The 1,287-nt window shown below is 38.7% G+C and overlaps 1 protein-coding gene across 1 annotated transcript in view; it reads left to right on the top strand.

The window, feature by feature from the left end:
* The window catches only part of LOC101849671 (macrophage mannose receptor 1), a gene marked incomplete in the record, with an annotated part of 96,526 nt that overhangs the window by 33,835 nt on the left and 61,404 nt on the right, over nt 1-1,287 (top strand). Inside the window, 1 exon segment of the mRNA XM_013091481.2 lies at nt 60-180. Coding sequence (XP_012946935.1) covers nt 60-180 — 121 coding nt within the window.

Genomic DNA, 1,287 nt, shown 5'->3' with positions numbered 1-1,287 from the left:
CTCCCTCCCCCTCCTCTCTCTCTCTCTTTCTCTCATCTAAATTTGTCCAATCTCCCCAGGTCGCCTCCTGTCCGGGTCGTCAAGCTCGTATTGGATCGGAGCCTCCGATCGAACCCAGGAGGCCGGGTGGTCCTGGGAGGATGGCTCCCCATTTGCCTTCCTCAACTGGCACACAGGTGAGTCCTGGGACCCTCAGCTTAATAAAATTCTTCTGTTTCATTTTAAGCTTCAGGGTGCTTTCAGTGGGTGGTTGGCGGGTGCTCTGATGTGGTTTACTTCTTCTTTCCTACCAAACATCCTGTCTCTCAAACTTGTTTTCTTTGTATATTAATCTCTTTCTCTCTCTCTCTCTTTCTCTCTCTCTCTCTCTCTCTCTCTCTCTCTCTCTCTCTCTTTCTCTCTAATCTTTGGCACTTTATGAACTAAATTTGTTGAAAGCACTGTAAAATTCTTACCAAAACTAAAACTGAGGGTGCATTTGTTCTTTCACACTTTATCCCATAGGTGAAGATAGATACGATATGATAAGAGATGATAAACTTAATTTGATCCATAAGGGAAATTTGGGGTGGATCAACATTTCAAAGTGGTAACATTTGGTTCCCTATCAAGGCACAATAGTGTATCTTTTAAAGAATTATATCCTCTAGAATTTAGACTCTGCTCTCACGGGCGCAAAACTGTGGCAGTATTGAATTTTAAAATATGACCGATATTTAACCCAACTGAATATTGTTACCAAATAATACCCAAACTTTCTGTGTACATCCCAAGTCAATATTTTTAAGAATACTATTTTGATAAAACATGCCTTATGATCTTTGAAGCTAATGTTTTTAAAAAAATTGGTAGCTACATTCACTTTTTGGGCTCTCCTGTAAAATTGTAAAAACTGCATTTACTGTATTTTAAAAAAATCGTGGCAGAACTAGTGGAGAACAAAGGTGTGAAAAAGTACGATGACCAAATAAAGATGGAGCAGTTTCTGACTTTGGGATTGAGAAGAGAAGGAAAATGGCCTGAATGTACCTCCAGGGGTGTTTTATTGAGGAGAATTTTAGAAATATTACTGCTTGGGAATAAAAGAATAATAAAAGATAATAGGTCCACATGACAGTGAATACTAATCATGTCTTTGAAATGGCTGTCATAGGAATCTGTTTACCGATTTGATTTAATTTTTTTTTGTTTTGTTAGCCTTTTACGAAGACTAATGCCGTACTAAATTTAGAATCAACAATTTTGAAATATTCTTGAATCCCCTGTAGGAGGCAGGGCTGGGGGGGG

This window comes from Aplysia californica, unplaced genomic scaffold (genome assembly GCF_000002075.1).
Source record: "Aplysia californica isolate F4 #8 unplaced genomic scaffold, AplCal3.0 scaffold00037, whole genome shotgun sequence".
In the NCBI taxonomy this organism is placed as follows: Eukaryota; Metazoa; Mollusca; class Gastropoda; order Aplysiida; family Aplysiidae; genus Aplysia; species Aplysia californica.
The sequence above is the reverse complement of the archived record's forward strand: the minus strand, read 5'-3'. Positions and strand labels throughout refer to the sequence as shown.